The 17,654-nt window shown below is 38.4% G+C and overlaps 2 protein-coding genes across 4 annotated transcripts; both read right to left on the reverse strand.

Annotated features, from left to right (window-relative positions):
- Window positions 1–577: 577 nt before the first annotated feature.
- LOC122768983 (solute carrier family 2, facilitated glucose transporter member 11-like) lies at window positions 578–10,843 on the reverse strand. Of its 3 annotated transcripts, none has more exons than XM_044025226.1 (12): window positions 10,715–10,843; window positions 6,681–6,779; window positions 5,359–5,519; window positions 5,142–5,266; window positions 4,927–5,056; window positions 4,640–4,788; window positions 4,204–4,391; window positions 4,003–4,113; window positions 3,524–3,625; window positions 3,357–3,432; window positions 3,135–3,262; window positions 578–1,722 (listed from the first exon to the last, which is right to left on the reverse strand). In XM_044025226.1, the coding sequence occupies exons 1-12, from the start codon at window positions 10,841–10,843 to the stop codon at window positions 1,534–1,536; spliced, it is 1,587 nt and encodes a 528-aa protein (XP_043881161.1). In that variant the 3' UTR covers window positions 578–1,533. The 3 variants fall into 3 exon arrangements, with proteins under 3 accessions (XP_043881161.1, XP_043881163.1, XP_043881162.1); XM_044025228.1 differs by lacking the exon at window positions 10,715–10,843 and adding an exon at window positions 9,393–9,439; XM_044025227.1 differs by lacking the exon at window positions 10,715–10,843 and adding an exon at window positions 6,872–7,011.
- A 1,081-nt stretch (window positions 10,844–11,924) lies between these two features.
- On the reverse strand, window positions 11,925–17,293 carry LOC122769068 (solute carrier family 2, facilitated glucose transporter member 11-like). Its single transcript, XM_044025343.1, has 12 exons — window positions 16,532–17,293; window positions 16,335–16,433; window positions 15,423–15,583; window positions 15,209–15,333; window positions 14,983–15,112; window positions 14,720–14,868; window positions 14,285–14,472; window positions 14,067–14,177; window positions 13,693–13,794; window positions 13,532–13,607; window positions 13,310–13,437; window positions 11,925–12,184 (listed from the first exon to the last, which is right to left on the reverse strand). The coding sequence occupies exons 1-12, from the start codon at window positions 16,601–16,603 to the stop codon at window positions 12,017–12,019; spliced, it is 1,509 nt and encodes a 502-aa protein (XP_043881278.1). The 5' UTR covers window positions 16,604–17,293; the 3' UTR covers window positions 11,925–12,016.
- Between the last annotated feature and the right edge of the window lie 361 nt (window positions 17,294–17,654).

Consider the following 17,654-nt stretch of genomic DNA (forward strand, 5'->3'; position numbering starts at 1 on the left):
GTGTACAATTTTATAGATATTTCAAATGACCACAGTAAGTGCTATTCCAAAATCGGAAATGAGGTTTCGCCTCATTAGGAATAGTGGTCCCCACAAGATCAGTGTTAATGCCTGAACACATGTACATGTGCTTACATATTCATGCATAAGTCAAACATTCAGTCATATAATGTAAAATAGCATACATTTAACAACTTGCAGAATAAAAAGATGTAGCTAATAAAGTGACATTTTCTAATCTAACTTTTAATCACACTAATATTTTTGTGTTGCAGTATTCATTAAATAACATTTATAACTTGGATAGAACAAGTGATTTACAACATTGTGCACACTTGATTTCTCAGTAAATCTGATGACGGAACAATGGGAGGAATGACTTTTGAACAGAAGCTCTCAGTTTAGCTGTGCCCTGGTTCCCCTTGTGGGTTAATCCAATCATGTTTATTCATTGCTCCTAAAACAAATCCTTAAGCTACTCTTTTTTTTCTTGCTAAGTGAAGCATAGCATTAAAATCAGGAGTTAGATGTAGTGATCTATGAATTAGGAAGTCAAAAAGGATAACTGAGGCGTCAATAGGCTTCTGAATCAAAGGGTTTTTATTAGTTTTCTTTTGTGTGTGTGTGTGTGTGTTATAGGTCATTCAAGTGAATTCAAGTAATTTTATCAATTTACAAAGAAATTCCAGTGGAATATGAAAATCAAATCTACCATGCATAGTTCCACATTAAGCCTATTAAAGTTGGGACCAGGAGGCAAATACTTTTCACTGGGGTTGCTATAAGAATGCAGCTCTTGCTTTGGGTAACAAAAAAAAACCATGTAGATTTATATTATTTTAGATGAAATATTATTTGAACTGTCAAACAATATTAGATCAGCCTGCATTTATGTTGTTGTGGTATAATCACGTTATTCAGTTAGTTTAATCCTGAAAGAAACCCCATTTCTGATAGACAAGATAATTAAAACTGCCATTTTGAATTACCTTTAAATTATGAATTACTTATAACTGATAATAATATTTAGTTTATTTTACAACAGCCATGCATATATTGTTTACAAATAATCTTACAAGCCCTGCAAACCAACATATTCAAGTGTAACCTTTCCCCTACTTCAGCAAAGCCTTTGTGCCAAAGGTCACCGTCTGAAAATACTGAAAGGCTCGCCGTGATGGTACTGCAGGTGGGTCCTGGAAGGTCATTAAATGTTTTTAACTTTCAGTTTTGTAATTTTGTTTGAAACAATATGAAACAACATGAAAACAATAATATATATGTGGATCATTAATCCTAGTCTCATATGTCAGAGACGTGATAAGGTTTGGGTTTGGATTTTCAGATTTCAAAGTGGGCCTTGACACTCCTAAATTTGGGAACGGCTGGTCTAAACTATACATTATATCTTATCTGTAATCTGTAATCTATATAAAACACTTTATAAACTCGATGACAAGAGACATTTGTTAAGAAAAGTTTTTAACAATTTGGTCTTTACTCGAAAAATAGCTTGTGGTCATGTGTTGCGTTTCATGTAGACATTGGCAACACTTCAGCATTATTAGCATTGAAGGCCTTTCTGTTGTTGGAGGACTTGAACTCATTCTGAATTTCAAGGAAGGTCTTGTTCTTGGTTTCAGGAACAACAAGAACAATGTATATTGCCACTGAGGAGCAGACAGCTAAGAACACCAGGAAGCTGTACTGATTCAGACCAATCTGTGCAAATAGAAGAGAGAGAGAAAATAGAGTTGTTTTAGAACATCCAGATATTTAAGAATTTCTTTGTTTATTTTAAAGGCAAAGTAGGACATTTCTGCCACCAGGGGTCTCTCAATTCACACAATAACAAAAGGCTAGGCTTGATGATATTAGGAAACATCCTGGGATCATGGGATTTGTTGTCCCTTTTGGTTCCCGTGTGTTTGCACATTACTGGGGGATCTTACGCAACAGGATGCAAACAACGCTGTGATCGGTTAGTGACAAAACACACAATTAAATTGAAAAACTAGCAGTTTGCCCCAGACGTGATAACAGAGTAGGACTGTCACTTTTTCAAAAATAAATATTTCATGACATTTAATTAAAGATATTTCTCTCTCACACACAAAAACATGACGACTGCATTAACTGTTCCAGTGGAGCTGGTGGAGATAGCAACTAAGCTAACAGCTGAGTCTGCAGATTTGTCCATTACAAAGAAGCATGCATACTTCCACATGCTATTAAAACTTCCAAACCTTTTACATGACTCTTCCTTGCCTTGGTGATTGAGGAATTGAGACAGTTACATACGAGTCAAGCCCATTGGAACCTGTCTACAGCTAACAGCCTTGGGTGGCTTTGGAAAAGGTTTACGTTGGCCACTACAATCACCACAAAACACTTTAACATCACTGTTGTCTTCTTCTCATGATTTAAGAAGATATGATGCAGACCAGGGTAAGTAGGAAGTAGTTCTGTTTTTTGTTTTGTTTAGGAAAGGTTTTGTTAGCTAAGAGTAATGAGGCTTTTCCATTATACAGTTCTAGCACTACTTGGCTCGACTCGTTTTTTTGCTTTTCCATTAGGCATAGTATCTGGTGCCTGGTGCTTTTTCTTGGTACAATGTAGATACTAAAATGTGATGTCAATAGACTGCCAGCCACTGATTGGTCAGTGTTGTCACTGGATGAGTAATCAAACCCACAATTTTTTTTTAAAAAAATTCAAAAAGGGCAAGAGCGTTACAGCAAGCACCGTGGTCCGTCTACGAGGACCAAGAGGCAGATATTCCTGGGTTTCGGTGGCTGATGAGAAGATCCAGAGAGAGCTAGTTGAACAGAGCAAGCTGGACAACGCCACAGCAGTTTCACACAGCTGTGCTATGACGACCCCACGAGTAGTGCTAGAACTGTAAAATGGAAAAGCGTTAGCTAGCGACAGATTCTACAAGAGTAGCTAGGGGGTTAGCCATCCTGTAACCCTAACAGGGTTAACCCTAACCATTGAATATAAAGTTTTTTTATGAATGTGAGGAGAGCTGGAAATGTTTTTGTTAAAGTAAGTGACTCAACAGAATATATATTAGTCTTGTCATTTTTAGAAATGTATGTACAACACATTTGTCAGCCATTTTTGGCACTTACCACAATAAAAGGAAAGACTAAGCTGATGAAGAAGAAGCTGGTCCAGTTTACTGTTCCTGTAATTATGTACGCTGCAGGGCGTGAGGTTTGTGTGAATAGTTCAGTGGTCAAGATGTTAGTCACACCACCTTCACAGAGAAAGAGACAAAGGAAATCAGTGTTAGTAACAATCATTCTGCAACAGAATCTGTCAAAGACAATCTGCATTTGAGGGACAAATACCTGGTCCTAACCCAAAGCTCAGGATAAAAGCAAAAATGCACACCATGCTCAAGTATGGAAAAATCGGGCTGGAATCCTGATGGCAAGGAAAACACTTGAATTAAATGTACAAATGTACACAAATCAGTGATACAGACTTTACTTCATGTGGTTTTGGGATTAACTACCTGAAATGACAGTGTCAGCGTTAATAATATGCAGCAGATACTCATCAGTATGTATCCTCCTGTGATGAGCACTTTTCTTCCCAGAGACTCAATGAGCAAACCCTGTGTGAGACACACAGCATGTCACAAGACCAAAAAGCATTTATGCTGGATTTTACTCTGACCTTTAATGGAATACTCTCATCATACTTTATGGTAGCTGCTATTTCTTGTTACACATGCAGTATTTTGTCAATACCTTTTCTTATGTATCATGTTTCTTATGCTCTTATTTTTATAGATGGCAGACTTGAAGTAAAGACAGAAAAGTAAATAGTACTTTATTCCATTTCAGACTTTCCAAACTTTGGTATAAGGCGAAGATGTTATTGGAAAGGTTGTGTACATCACTTTGATTCCATATGAATAAATATCAGCGTTGAGTGTTCAGATAAGTGCAGCAATATTCTTCAATAAAATAATAAAAAACTCATACTTACGCATGTTAAAGCAGTGATGCATTCACAGGCACCAGTGCCAATGGTCACATATGGTATTTGATCAACAGGAATCCCAGATTGTCTGAACACATAATTTGCATAGAAGTAAATCTAGAGGAAATGTAAACAAGAAAAACAAGTAAATTAAATCAAATCAACCTATTTTTAATTGCCATCATTGATGGAACAGGTTGTACATACAGCATTGATGCCATTCAACTGTTGAGCAGCATTGAGCAGCATTACTGTTAGAAGCTGCCAGCGCATGCTGCGATCAGCAAGGAGCTCCCAGGGTTTCTTAGCCTTGAAACCTGTTAAATTATTCCTCTCCTTCATGATGTCTTCCAGTTCACCATCACATCGAGTAGCCCCATGCAGTTGCTTCAGGGCTACAGAGAGGAGAGAACATGACACACACGTGGAGATTGCAATCTAACATTCTACATTCATAATTTTGGGCTCTGGGCTCTGTTTTTTAAGAACTAAAAGAGACATCAAATCAGTTCCTGTGGTGATCCAACACAAAGGGAGTCTTCAGCCCTTTCAAGTGCACTGTCATGTGCCCATAATCGATCTTTGCATGCCGACAATAAAAGGACACCACTTTTGAAGTGAGAGAATTTTGAATTTAGTTTACCTTTCTTGCATTTCTTGTCATTTCCTTTGTCAATGAGCAGATAGCGTGGGCTCTCTGGGAACCACGGCAGGATCAGTAGCTGCAGTATCGCTGGGATGCATGTGGTGGCGAGCAGAATGGGCCAGTACTCTTCTGTGCCCAGCACTTCCCTGTAAAAATCATCCCAAAAACATGTCTGATCAACACCCAATTTTGAGTGATATCACAAATCAAGGTGAGGTGTAAATATCTGATAAACTCTGCATGTCAAAGTTAAATTTGTTTAGTTAAAAGTGGTGAGATGTTACTTGAGGCCCATCACTTGTCCAGTCAAGATTCCACCAGTGATGAAAATTGAAGATCCCATTCCAATGATGCCACGATATGCAGTTGGTGCCATTTCACCCAAATACAGGGGTTGAACACAAAGGCAAATACCTAAAATAGAAAATAGAACACAACAATATGAACAATATTCAAAATTGAAGCCTACATTTGTTTTTTCTTATGTTTAATCATTTACCTGAATGTATTCCAATGAGAAGACGTCCAACAATGAGTAATTCAAACAATCCTGTGGGGTAACTCAGACCCATCAGCAGAGCAGCTAGTAATGCAAATGTGTTATTGGCCAACAGAGTCCCTTTCCTGGTCAAACCACATTACAATCCTACATCTTTAATACAGAGAACAACTAACAAAACATCACTTTTGCCACCATATAAACCTTTTATCCATACCTTCCAAGCTTCACAGACAGTGTGCCACCAATCGTTGCTCCTATGAGTCCTCCTAAGGTGAATACAGAGACAATAGTGGACCAAAGCAGGGTGAGAGCTTTCTCAGTGATGTCAACTTGGTAACGCTCCCTCCAGGTCTCATTAATGAAATTCTGCACATACTGGAGGTAAAAGCAGAAAAACACACACAAAAATCACCATTAAAGTAATAAATAGATATATTTCTGTGCATACATAATAATAAAATACAACTTTAGAGATGCATAATGAAAATGTGATCTACATCTACATCTACATGAGAATTTATATAGTTTGAATTACATGCACATATACATCTCTTGGAAAAGCCAGGTGTCCCTGTGGTGATACAGACACCACCGTAAAAATTATAGACATTATATTGTGCACAAATTTTGTCACAATTTACGCCGTGAATTGGGCAGTCTTGTATAAAGTACCTAAAAGTATCTTACCAGAAAATGACTTTGGTAGAAGTTGAAGTCACTTATTATAATATTACTTAAGTAAAAGTCTTAACATATATGACATTTATTGTACTTAAGCATAAAAAGTATTTGTCTGATATCAAATGTACTTCAGTCAAGTAAAAGTATTGTGAGGAGTAAATGTGAGGAGTTAGGATTGAGGGTTCAATTCCTGGCTCTGCTAGTCTGTATGTGTCCTCGAGCAAGACACTTAACCCCGTGTCGCAGCATGTGAATGGGTGAATGACAAAAACTGTAGTGTAAATCAGCTCATCAAGAGTAGAAAAAAACTCTATATAAATACACACCATTACCAACTCTTCTTCTCCCGATTTTATTTGGTAGTAACGGGTAACATAGTTGGAGGAAATGTAATGAAGTAAAAGTAAAGTAAGTAAAGTTGCTATAACTATAAATAACAAAGTTTAGTACAGATAAGTGAAGTTTGTACTTAAGTACAGTAACAAAGTATTTGTACTTTGTTACATGACAACACTGGAATGGGGGAAACATTGTTGTAATCTAACATGGTGCCGTTCACAATCAGTTTATTATCACTTCCAAACACATACTTAGCATACTTGTGTTAACTGCTGTGCCCTCTGGTAAAAAATAACACATCATTTTATTCATTTAAAATCACACCATTAACAGGAATCATTTGTAAAAAAAAAAAAACTTAAAGTATTAATGTTTTTATACATAAAACAACAATACAAAGTGCTTTGTGGGTAAAAAAAGATAAAAGAGTGCTGTGTTGACTGACTATACCTACCATTCACAGCATCGTCATAACAGGTGCTAATTAAAAGTAAAGGAATATGAGAGTATTATTACCACAGTGGGTGCATTGATGGTAGATAAATTGTATCCATACTGAAAAGTTCCTCCTATACAGGCAGCACAGCCAGCCAGCAACAGTCGTGCGCCCGGAAGCTGCAAAGAAAAACAGAGATTAACACACATTCAACACAAATAAACATTCATTCGTTCATAAACAGCAGCTCTGTGTCACAAACGCCACACACCTTTGGCGGCTTACTATCTTTAACAAGCAGAGGTTCATATTCGTCCAGATATTCCGTTGGCATTTTGTCTTTGCTGTTACTTTTTTTAGGGTCGACTTGTTTGCGGGACCCTAATGAAGCCTTAAATAACTCCAAGCTGAGTTTGTCCTGGGTTTGACACAGACACACATAGTGTGGAGAATCCACGCCGAACCAAATTTCACGGCATTTCGGGGAGATTCATGATACTCTTGGTTTTTTGAGAAGGAGGGACGGAAGAATGAAAGAAAGAAAACACTGTTTTAAGAATGTTTTGACCCTTTTTACCATTTAAATATTTCTTTTTTGCTTGTATTTGTTAACTCCTTAGGACCTTTTCTGGTACACACACTGATCATATCAGTGTCGGGTCCCAGAAAGTCTTACTTTACTGATAAAATTTGTCTTGTATTATCAGATCCCACTTCCTGTCAATTTTCCCGCTCTTGTGATTACCTGCCCTGCCCTGATGCTGCGTTCCATTTACATTGGAACTCAGACCAAGTTCACCACATTCAAGTCAGGAAAAGCCATGGATGCAATACCAGTTGATTACAACCTCTACACCAGGGGTCTCAAACTCACATAATTCAGACTCTAGTCTGGTCATTATGGGGCCGGACAAATGAAAAAAACAGTCGTTTTCAGAAAGGGTTAGGCAATATGAGCTTAAACTTATATCATGACATTCCATCATATGACAATATTGATGGAAAACAGAAGTGATTGCTTCGAAATGGGTTGGAAAACCTCTTGAAGGAATGGCATGTGACCCAGGGTAATTATGAGTTCCAACCACAAGTGGAACGCAGATTAGAATGACTGTTACAGTTACTTTATCTTTTATATTCGTCATGAGTTTGTTGTGACCCCTGCTGATTCGGACACCCTTGCCTGTGTGTGTACTGACAATTGATTGGATATTTATTCCTGCCTCTTAGTTTGTCTTTGTGGGTCCATGCTTTGTCTTGAGTCTGATAGTCAGGACCAGTCGAGACTAAAACCTGGTCCTAATGAAGCTGTTTAGGGCAAAGATTTGAATTGTGGTTAGGTTGGGCAAGACACTTAACCTCATGTTGCTCCTGATGGCTGTGCCAGTAGCATGAAAGAAAACACTGTGGCTGTGAGTGGCAAAACTGTTGTGTAAAGCAGCTTTTAGTGCTCATCAAGACTAGAAAACTATATAAATACAGTCCATTTATCATTTCATAATTGATCATCAGATCATAATTGATGTGTTATGACCATTTATAGGGTGTTTTCCAACAATACACGGCTTACGTCATGTCAACATCAAATAAAAAATGACAAACTGAGTTGAACCTTTGGTTGAAAAACGACAGAAGACAGTATAGGAGGAGAGAAGAGTGGACATGCTTTGTAATAGATAAATCATCAATGTCATGACTTTTTTTCTCGTGATGCTGTGCCTTTTCCACCCATGGTCCCAGCTCACCTCGGCATGGCACGGTTTAAGTTGGTTTTCCACTACAAAAATAGTATCAAATCAATGTGGGCGGAGTCATTAGAACCAGTTAAAAATATTTGTTCATTGCTTCCTCCATGACTGGAGCACAGGCACAGGCTCCAGTCAGTGACACAGTCACTTGAATACAGCGGAGGGGTTTGTGATGTTGTCGCAAAACACACCAGACTCCTCTGTTAAATATTGAGATTTTAGACATTTGCCTGGTAATTGTTGGAGATGAACCCACGTTTTTGGGATTGTTAAGTCTTTTTAACTGATCTATAGTTCGGCATGATTCTTGTGTCAGACATCTTGCTCATGCCTCATCAGTAGCCGGCTATCTGACGACATCTCGCATAGTGTCACCTCAGCTCGCCAGAGCAGGTACTAAAAAAGTACCAGGTACTATTGGCATATTTCTACTACTAGCATAGTAGCCTACCTGGTACCAGGCACTTTTTAGTACCTGCTCTGGCCAGGTTCCAAGGAGCTGAGTAGGTACTATGCCTGACCTGTCAGACTGCCGGGCACTGATTGGTCAGAGTGCCACAGGAAGTACTGAGCAAATTATTTTAATTAACTGATTCTAATGATTCAATTACACTGAAAACAACTGCTTTACAGGTCACTAATCACTTGTTTGTGTGTGTCACGTGTAAAACAAAGCCACTGCAGTTTCATGCAGTCCTGAAGTCATGACTCCGCCCACGTTGAGTATGTACTATTTTGTAGTCGAAACGCAAAATAACCGTGCCGGCGAAGCAAGTGGAGCTAGTGGAAAGGCACAATTAGCATCTCAACATCACGTGATGCCGATCACATGACACGCGGTGGGGGGTTGTAAGCATAGATATGGTTGTAAGCCACAACCCCCCACCCAACTCAGTGGTTCAGACGACGTACTATTTTAATAATGAAATGACCAGCGGGTCGATGTCCGTATGTACCACTCTTTAAATCGGCAGTAAGTAATGATATAGGTGGCAAGCATCACCCAGTTGTGTCTCACGTGATCAGACGGATACACAAACGTACCTTCATTGCGGTTAGGGCATGGGGTAGAGGGGCTGTAGGAAAGGGGAGCGCGTACCCTGACTGAAGGGCGAGGTACGCGCGTCCTCACCCGCGACTCTCGCGAGTTGTGGGACTCTCGCGCTGCGCAGTTTGTGCAGTGGTAGCGGCCCAAATTGCGTCTTGAATTATATGAATATCTTTTTGGGGAGGCTTTATTGAATGCAAGTTGATTTCCCATGACAGAAGTGGAGAATGTAAATCTGTGTTTCTGTTGTTAGTGGAAACAAATCAGTAATATTAATACTATTCCAGACTGAAGTTCAGTGTCTGTGCTCCGTCTGTTATGCTTCTCCCTAGTGAGTTCGGTAAAGTTGGAAAGATATTGAAAGATTCGGACTTTCCGGTTGAATAACATGTAAACGAAACGTTCTTTAAACATAAGCGTGGTCTCTCCTCAATCAGAATTATGTACCTAATGAGCTACAGTAACATTCTCATCAAAAAGACCTGAAGCTGGAAGAATAACACCTGTCTCTATGTGCAGCGGCAGCGGGGGGTGAGGCGAATGTCCAGGGACCGTATGCAAAGTGCTTCGCTGAAAACATGAATCATTAGGTTCACTGCTCTTAGCTGTAGTTTCACATAAACCACCTCGGACAAAGATGTACTTCCCAATTTTGGTGATTTTTTTATTTCAAATAATTTTCAATAACTTTTCTACTGTACATTGTACAGTCACCAAAATCATCTTACTCAAAGATGACCTTCCCATGGTCATACCACAATACATTCAACATATTCTTCCAGAGCGTAATTCAGGTCTTTTTGATGAAAATGTTACTGTAGCTCATTAAGTACACAATTCTGATTGAGTAGAGACCACGCATATCTTTAAAGAACGTTTCGTTTACGTGTTATTGAACCGGAGAGTCCGAATCTGTCAATATCTTTCCAACTTTACCCAACTTCCCGAGTGTGACTGAGCTGTAAAATAGTAAATGATTGTCTTAGTCCCATATCCCCTAAAGAACAGCATTTGTTGCATTTATTTACACGTGGCACTAATATTGTTCTTTACTACAATGCCTCGTGTGCACACATTCATTAAAAACTCATAACCACAGAATAAAACTACGAAAAAAAACAAAGTAAATAAACCCACTCACAGCACCTGCTCATATATAATTTTTATCAGGGCATAAAATGAGTATTTTGCCGCCTTCTTACTCCAAACTGCATGACTGAAGTCCAAATAAATGACAGCATAATGGACTGTCATGTCTTAGTTAATAGGAAAAACTTACCTACAGTCAAAAAAGATGTGACGCGGAATTATAACTCACGTTTTTCTTTGTCGCAGTTTCCTCCGTGAAATTCATTCTTGGTGCACAGTGTTTGAGTAAAGCATGCCTAATGGATGTTCCACAGTCGAAGCACTTATTACATAATAACAGCCCATTCATTGTAAGCATATGATCCCAGCTCAGAGATGAGGTCTCATTAACTCCTCAAGGCACATGGCTGTGCAATAAAACCAAACAAATATAAATACACAAGAGGCAGACACAATCAAAACACAGATAGAACTAGCAAGCCACAGGCACACACACAAGGAAGAAATACACATAAAGATTCCTCCAGACCCTTAGTTGTGTAAACGTGAATATAGAACAACTAATTAAACTGATTTGCCTGGGAGACTTTATAAACATTAGGTTGTTCAACAATCCAGGAGCAGAAACAGTATTGTACATATGAATCAAGCACATTGAAACCTGCCTAATGTAAAACTAATAACTTTGAGTGGCCTTGAAATTAAGTTTTATTTTGCCACTACAGTCTGCAGCAAGTCAGGTAGCGGAAAGTACAGACTTACATTAGAACAGGTTTTTTTTTGGGTGATACTGTTCTGCACACATGGCTCTAATAAAATAAAGAGTTGCATAGCTCATTGAAAGTGATCGACTCCATTTAAGACAAAATGAAAATTCACCCCAAAAACAATTAGCATGTTGTTTCTCGCTAATATACTGTTCTGTTTTAGTTCTGCGAGCAACAAACGCGGTGTCATCTGCACTCATCTGCTGACAGCAGACAAAAGAAACTCATCATGTGACAGAACTGTTGCAGTTGTGGTCAAAGAGTGACATTTACATCCAAACAAGGACTTAGTAATAACGAAATATGACGAGCTTACAGACAAATGTATGACTGTGAGTATTGTCTATGGAGGGTGAGCCTGAAGATATTTGTTCAGCTCATGATCTGACTTTTTTTGTTTATTTTTGTTAAACATGTCCCTGATAAAATGGGTTTGTGTAGTCAAAGTCAAGCAGCTAGCGGTTGTGATATAGGACCCAAGTGCAGGAAAAGTTAGGGGTAATTGCAGGTAAAAATCCTTTTAATGAAAAAAACCAAGGCAGACTCAAGCAAAAATAAAAGTAAGCAAAGAAAAATGACTGAAGGGTTAAGTAAAAAATAAACTTATATAGATCAAAACCACAGGGGGAAAGGGTGAGTATATACAATTGGAAGGAAAAAACAACAGACACATTTGTTTGGAAAGATTTTTAATAATTTGATCTTTACAAATAGAAAAAAACAGCTTGTTAAACCTTCGAGTCACGGGGCGCTTTTCCCTTCGCTCAAGCGCCATCAGCATTGTGGGCCTTTCTGCTGTTGAAGGACTTAAACTCATTCTGGATTTCAAGGAAGGTTTTGTTCTTGGTTTCAGGAACAACAAGAATAATGTATATTGCCACTGAGGAGCAGACAACCAAGAACACCAGGAAGCTGTACTGCTTCAGACCAATCTGTGCAAATAGAAGAAAGATTGAGTCAAACACTTTAATACATCCAAGTTTTAAGTCTGTCTTGTTTGTTTTGAAGACACAGTGAGTCATTTCTCTCAGTCAAAACAATGGCAAAAGACTGAGACTAGTGAGTGGCAGGAAACAGTTTGAGATCATGGGATTTGTTGACTTTTAGTTCCTGTGTGTGTGTGTGTGTGTGTTTGCACTTCAGTGACAGGAGGCAAATTATATTTATATAATAACAATTAGAGTCACCTTATCTCTCACTAATTTCTCCATACTAGTGTGTGAAGTCTGTGGGAGTTAGAGGAGGTTGATGTGAGAACAAATGATCTTATTGGGAAAACATCTGCCCCGTGTGAAAAGTCTGAAGCTGACTTTGCTCGGTCTATTTACACCACTGTATTTTTTTAACATTGGCGATAACGGTGTTACTTCAAGAGCTAAATATATTCTCAGGTGGTACTTGGTATGAAAAGTTTGAGAATCACTGAGCTTTATGATGTCGAACCAGTAATACTTCCATGTGCCACTTTCATATGCTTCAGTGCCATGATTGTCCACACAAGAGAAAATCTTGTAGACAATGTTGAAGACAATTTTTCCAGTGGCCACTCATGGTAAAAGAGAAACCTGTAAAACTGTTCACAGGATTTATCCATCTTCATAGTCTATATTCTATCATATTTGGAAAACCTTCCTAAAGGCCATAAAAAGCCCAGAAAAATCATATTTCCCAAAGTGACGTCATAGCTGTGGCTTCTCTGGAACGGTGCTACTGTCAGGGAATCGTACTGTATGAAAAAATTAAGGCAATGGGGTGCTTTTCTTTTAAAATTTTGTAAGTATTATGACAAATTTATTGTCCCATTCAAGTTCAAACGGATATCTGAATTTTTTTTTAAAAGTGACAGCCCTACAGCAGAGACAGTAAGGATGACGCCATTAAATGATACAGTCACTTTCTTTGAATAGAAATATGGTTTTCTATGGATTTGAAGAGAGCTGGAAATGTTTTTGCACTCCTCAACAGAATAAATATACTGTAGATTATACTGTGGAATAAAGATTTAAGACAGAGAAAGTAAGAGTCTGATGATGTTGTCAGCCATTTTGGACACTTACCACAATAAAAGGAAAGACCATGCTGATGACGAAGAAGCTGGTCCAGTTTACTATCCCTGTAATTATGTACGCTGCAGGGCGTGAGGTTTGTGTGAATAATTCAGTGGTCAAGATGCTAGTCACACCACCTTCACAGAGAAAGAGACAAAGGAAATCAGTGTTAGTAACAATCATTCTGCAACAGAATCTGTCAAAGACAATCTGCATTTGAGGGACAAATACCTGGTCCTAACCCAAAGCTCAGGATAAAAGCAAAAATGCACACCATGCTCAAGTATGGAAAAATCGGGTCGGAATCCTGATGGCAAGGAAAACACTCAAATTAAATGTAAACACAAATCAGTGATACAGACTTTACTTCATGTGGTTTTGGGATTAACTACCTGAAATGACAGTGTCAGCGTTAATAATATGCAGCAGATACTCATCAGTATGTATCCTCCTGTGATGAGCACTTTTCTTCCCAGAGACTCAATGACCAAACCCTGTGTGAGACACACAGCATGTCACAAGACCAAAAAGCATTTCTGCTGGATTTTATTCTGACCTTTCATGGAATTCTATGATGATAATCGACAATTTTTAACTGTTAGCTACTATTTCTTGTTACACATGCAGTATTATGTATTATGTTTCTTATGCTCTTATTTTTATAGGAGCCAGATTTCCACGTTGGTTCCATTTCAGACCTTTAACATTCCAAGCTTTTGTGTGAAGTGAAGATCCCTCAATAAAATAATGCTAAACTCATACTTACACATGTTAAAGCAGTGATGCATTCACAGGCACCAGAGCCAATGGTCACATATGGTATTTGATCAACAGGAATCCCTGTTTGTCTGAAGACATATTCTGCATAGAAGTAAATCTAGAGGAGATGAAAACAAGAAAATCACAGTGATTTATTAATTTTTTTTTTTTACTTTTTAAACAAATGTATTTTTAACTACAATTGACAGGTTTAACTGTACATACAGCGTTGATGCCGTTCAGCTGTTGCACAGCATTGAGCAGCATGACGGTGAGAAGCTGCCAGCGCATGCTGCGATCAATAAGGAGCTGCCAGGGTTTGCTAGCCTCAAAACCTGTTAAATTATTCTTCTCCTTCTGGATGTCCTCCAGTTCATCATCACAGTGAGAAACTCCATGCAACTGCTTCAGGGCTGCAGACAGGAGAGCACATGACACACACGTGGAGATTGTAATCTTTCATTGTTCTCATATTAGGCTTCAGGATCAGTTTTAAAGACTTAAACTAAAAGATTTTCAGCATCAAATCAGCTCCTTTAAACATTAAACAAGAAATAGATCATATGCTTGAAGGCCATGTTCCCAAAATCAGTCTTTGCATGCCAACAATAAGATCACATCACTTTTACAATGGGAGAAACTGTTGCAGTGTTACTTTACCTTCCTTGCACTCCTTGACATTTCCTTTGTCAATGAGTAAGTAACTTGGGCTCTCTGGGAACCACGGCAGGATCAGGAGCTGCAGTACTGCTGGGATACATGTGGTGGCAAGCAGAAGGGGCCAGTACTCTTCTGTGCCGAGCAGTTGTCTGTAAAAATCATCCCAAACAAATGTCTAATGATGTGAAATGATCACAAAACACAAATATTTAATAAACTCTGCATGCCAAAGTTGTCGTAAGTTAAAAGTGGTGAGGTGTTACTTAAGGCCTATCACTTGTCCGGTCAAGATCCCAACAGTGATGAAAAAACCGGTTCCCATTCCCATAGTGCCACGGAATGCAGTTGGAGCTATTTCACCCAAATACAGGGGTTGAACACAAAGGGAAATACCTATGAAAATAGAACACAACAATATGAAACACATGCACCATTGTAACTCAATTGAAGCCTACATATGTTGTTTTTTATTTTATTTTAATCATTTACCTGCATTTATTCCAATGAGAAGACGTCCAACAACGAGTAATTCAAACAATCCTGTGGGGTAACTCAGACCCATCAGCAGAGCAGCTAGTAATGCAAATGTGTTATTGGCCAACAGAGTCCCTTTCCTGGTCAAACCACAGTACAATCCTACATCTTTAATACAGAGAACTAACAAAACATAATTTTTGCCACCATATAAACTTTTTATCCATACCTTCCAAGCTTCACAGACAGTGTGCCACCAATCGTTGTTCCTAAGAGTCCTCCAAAGGTGAATACAGAGACAATAGTGGACCAAAGCAGGGTGAGAGCATTCTCAGTGATGTCAACTTGGTAACGCTCCCTCCAGGTCTCATTGATGAAATTATGCACATACTGGAGGTAAAAGCAGAAAAACACACACACACATTGTTGTCAAAGACCCATCTGTGGTCCATCTATTATTTAATTTATTATAGTTATTATGTTGTTATTTGTTTAATTTTCTACAAATTTCTCTAAATTCCTCAGCTCCACTCTTATCTCATACCCTGGTATATACGGTAGAACAGTATTTCTGATTTTCCTCCAAGTACCACCAGAGGAAGCTCACGTACCACAGTTTGAGAACCATGGCATCAGAGGATGGAGAAATAGACATAATAATACTGTGCACAAATTAGTACATTTTAACAATTTATATAGTAAACTACAGAACACCAATATTGGTCACGATCACTAGATCAGATATCAGACAGATAAAAATGTAGAATTCAATACAAACCAAAATCGTATATATATATATACGCACATACATATATATATATATATATATATATATACACATATATATATATATCGCATGCTTCACTATGCACAGACAGAATTAAAATCAGCAAAAGCACTTTAGCTGAGTCATGTTTGGACTGTTTATTTCTTCTTTTCGGGAGAACAATATTTGTTACACAGTTGGACGATTATGTCTTTGAAATGACTCGGCATAAAATGTATTAACAGCCTCATAGTTCATAAACTTTATCGGAATGATATTGGTATTGAGTTTTTGATATCAGCATCGTTATCGAACACTAAAACTAAACTAACCAGAGAACTACAATACTGTGCATGAATATGAGAGTGTTATTACCAAGGTGGGTGCGTTGATGGTAGATAAATTGTATCCATACTGAAAGGTTCCTCCTATACAGGCAGCAAAGCCAGCCAGCAACAGTTGTGTGCGTGGAAGCTGCAAAGAAAAACATAGAGACAGACGATAAAAATCCTTCAACACAAACATTCATTCATTCATTCATAAACAGCAGCTCTGTCAGAAATGCCACATACCTTTGGCTGCTTTCTATATTTAACTTCTTTAATAAGCAGAGGTTGATATTCGTCCAAAAATTCCGTTGGCATTGTGTCGTTGATGTTATATATATATGTAAAAAAAAATTTTTTAGGGTTGACTTGAGTGCGGGACAGAAAAGCCTGCACTAATGACGCTTTTAAGAGACTCCAGGCTGACTGTGCCCCCTGACTGAGGTGAAACTAATTAACAGTCACTCTGTTGTTAACACACGTCAGCCATAACAAGATGTTTCACGGAGTCACGACGCTGCAGATTCTTCGAACGAGAAGAAACGACACTGGCTGCAGTGAACAGGGGTGGATAATTGTAGTCGAGAGGGCTACACTGACATAAAAATCAAAAATAGTTTTGGCAGTAACATGTTACCTCACTGATACATTTATTTTTCTTTTTTGGCTATTTCAAAATAAAAGCCTGGCTGTGTTTCACTGGTTAAATGCTATGAATGTGAAGGAGCGTAACTGGTGTTTCCTGAAATGTTTAACCAAATCAACGTTTCTGTTTCTGAGGCTGTGTCAAGTCAACTTTATTTCTAGAGCACATATTAAAAAAAACAACAACCATGGTTGACTAAAGCTCTTTACAGCTTTAAGGTATAAAACAAGTAAAACAGTAGAAGGATTAGTGATGGGTTTTTAAAAGTGATTTAAAATGTTCAATGGTGGGAGCAGATTTAATTTTCATGGGTAACTCAATCCAAAATCTAGGGGCAGCTACAGAAAAGGGGTGTGTGTGTGTGTGTGGGTGACATCAATTCCACAGATTACTTATCCATGGTTATCACATGTCCACCAATGTAGACAATAGTCTGTGCTTTCGTGGGTGAATTACAAATTGATCTGTTGTGTTGTATGATGTCAGCCCTTGGCATAATGAGTGTAGACGACTATTTAGCGATTAGGGCCTACATCTAACCTCTACCCTGGTCAAGTCAGACAAGAGTGCAGGAAAAGTGTCAGGGCGTATCTGTCTGAGAGCACGTTTGAAAGCACGTAATAATAATAATGACATCCTCACAGCTGTATGTTTCAGAGAGCCAATAACTGGACTTGGAACTGTGTATATCGAGAGTTGTCCAAGTTCTGAACAAGACTGATA

Source organism: Solea senegalensis, linkage group LG5 (genome assembly GCF_019176455.1).
Source record: "Solea senegalensis isolate Sse05_10M linkage group LG5, IFAPA_SoseM_1, whole genome shotgun sequence".
Lineage (NCBI taxonomy): Eukaryota > Metazoa > Chordata > Actinopteri > Pleuronectiformes > Soleidae > Solea > Solea senegalensis.